Source organism: Apaloderma vittatum, unplaced genomic scaffold (assembly GCF_000703405.1).
Source record: "Apaloderma vittatum isolate BGI_N311 unplaced genomic scaffold, ASM70340v1 scaffold39470, whole genome shotgun sequence".
NCBI lineage: Eukaryota > Metazoa > Chordata > Aves > Trogoniformes > Trogonidae > Apaloderma > Apaloderma vittatum.
The window spans coordinates 2,503-4,232 of record NW_009693582.1 but is presented as its reverse complement, the minus strand read 5'-3'; the positions used below and the strand labels follow the sequence as shown (position 1 = coordinate 4,232).

Here is a 1,730-nt window from a genome sequence, read left to right as displayed (position 1 = left end):
TGTCAGGGCTCTTCCAAGGACAGCTTCCCCTCTCCTAGGGAAAGAATCCATTGGAATAGCCGTTTAAGTTGAAATTTCAAAATAAGGGAAAAATCTGGAAAGACAGACCCTAGCAGGAAATTTCAGTGCCGTGAATCCACATTTGGTACCCACTCACGATAGGAAACAGTGTCTAAAAAGCAGAAGGTTACTCGATGGGAGGATAGAGCTCTGCCTGGCAATATGAGCACAACGCATCCGTGCGTCAGCCAGGCTGCCGACACCTCTGCCCTGAGCTGCCCTCCCGGGGCGTGTGGTGAGGGTGCTCTGGCAGATGGGTGCCTCGGAGAGGGGAGGTGGGAGCTGCCAGGCTGGAAGGCAGATGCGCCCACAAGAAGGGTTGTTCTTCCATCTCCATGAGCAAGCCTGGGTCTCGCTGCTACTGATAATGAAGGGAAATTCAGGGGAACTCAAAAGGACCAGATAACGAGGGTGCCCTCCGTCCTTGCACGTGGCTCAGGCTTTTCGTGGCTCTCGTTTGTCGTGTGGTTCATGGTGACCCAGCTGGCACTGCCACCAGCAGGGAGGGTGTTGAGAGGGAGCTTGTCCCGAGCTCTGGGGCGTTTGTCCCAGCTTGCTTATCTGGAGTGGAGATGCCTGGGCTGGCTGGACCTCTCACTGCTTTGGCATTTTTGTCTCCTGGTGTGTTGGGGGATGAGCCAGGTGGGCATCGGGTCCCCCTGGCCCGTGGGACCAGCTACTGGCACTGCCCCTGGCTGGGCTAAGCTGTGCCCCATCCCTGGATGGCCCCAAAAGGGTGCTGCTCAGTGAGAGGGCTGCTCCCAGCAGCAGCCCAGCACCTTTCAGTGGTTACCTGGAAAGCCAGAGCAGCCCTGAGCCTCCCCAGTGCTCCCTGCCAGGTCTCCAGGAGCACGATGGATCTGACTCACCATCAACCTCTCCATGTCTCCAACAGAAACACGCCAGGGGCCAGATCCTCTTCGACTTGGTGTGCGAGCACCTCAACCTCCTGGAGAAGGACTACTTTGGCCTCACCTTCTGTGACTCGGACAGCCAGAAGGTGAGCAGGGGGGTTGCTCTGTGGCCACCCCCTCGGTGGTGGGGGCCCCCCTCACCTGCTGTCTCCTCGTTGCAGAACTGGCTGGACCCCTCCAAGGAGATCAAGAAGCAGATCCGCAGTAAGTTCCTGGGAAGGGTCCATCCTCCCCAGCCCTGGGGCATCTCACGGGGTTCCTGGGTGCCTCAGCTGTGGCTGTCCTGCCCTAGAGGGGACCTTTGGCAGTTCGCCTGGGGACAGGGGTGCTGTTGCACCACTTCTCTCCTCACTCATGATTGACACGGAGGGCAAAGGACCCCTTCTGTGCCACTGGAGAGCTGGCTGAGACCTGGTCTCTCTTTAAGTGCCATCGCCACCTGCCCTGTGCGGTGAGGACAGGGATGAGGGGAAGAGTGGGGACTTGCTGGGACAGGTCCTGGGGTGCCTTTTCCCAGGACGTTGCCTTCCTGGGGTGGCCGAAGGGCTGTTGTCCAAGGTGTCAGGTTCTGGAACATGTGAGGTTTTTTGCTGTGATGTTGTTAGTCACACTGAGCTGGCACCTCCTCAATTTGTGATGCTTTTCCTTTCCCAAGTCATGCCAGTGTCCCGATGGCTGTTCTCCTGGCAGCTTCTGGACCCTCCTTGTCCCTGCCCTGCGCCAGGCTCACGAGGAGTCTTGGGAGCCTTATGGGGG

General features: G+C 58.6%; 1 protein-coding gene across 1 annotated transcript in view; it reads left to right on the top strand.

Annotated features, from left to right (window-relative positions):
* LOC104281323 (band 4.1-like protein 1) overlaps positions 1-1,730 on the top strand; it is a gene marked incomplete at its 3' end in the record, with an annotated part of 4,470 nt that overhangs the window by 241 nt on the left and 2,499 nt on the right. Inside the window, exons 2-3 of the mRNA XM_009879278.1 lie at positions 956-1,060; positions 1,136-1,178. Of these exons, the coding sequence (XP_009877580.1) occupies positions 956-1,060; positions 1,136-1,178 (148 nt within the window). The remainder of the gene's footprint in view (positions 1-955; positions 1,061-1,135; positions 1,179-1,730) is intronic.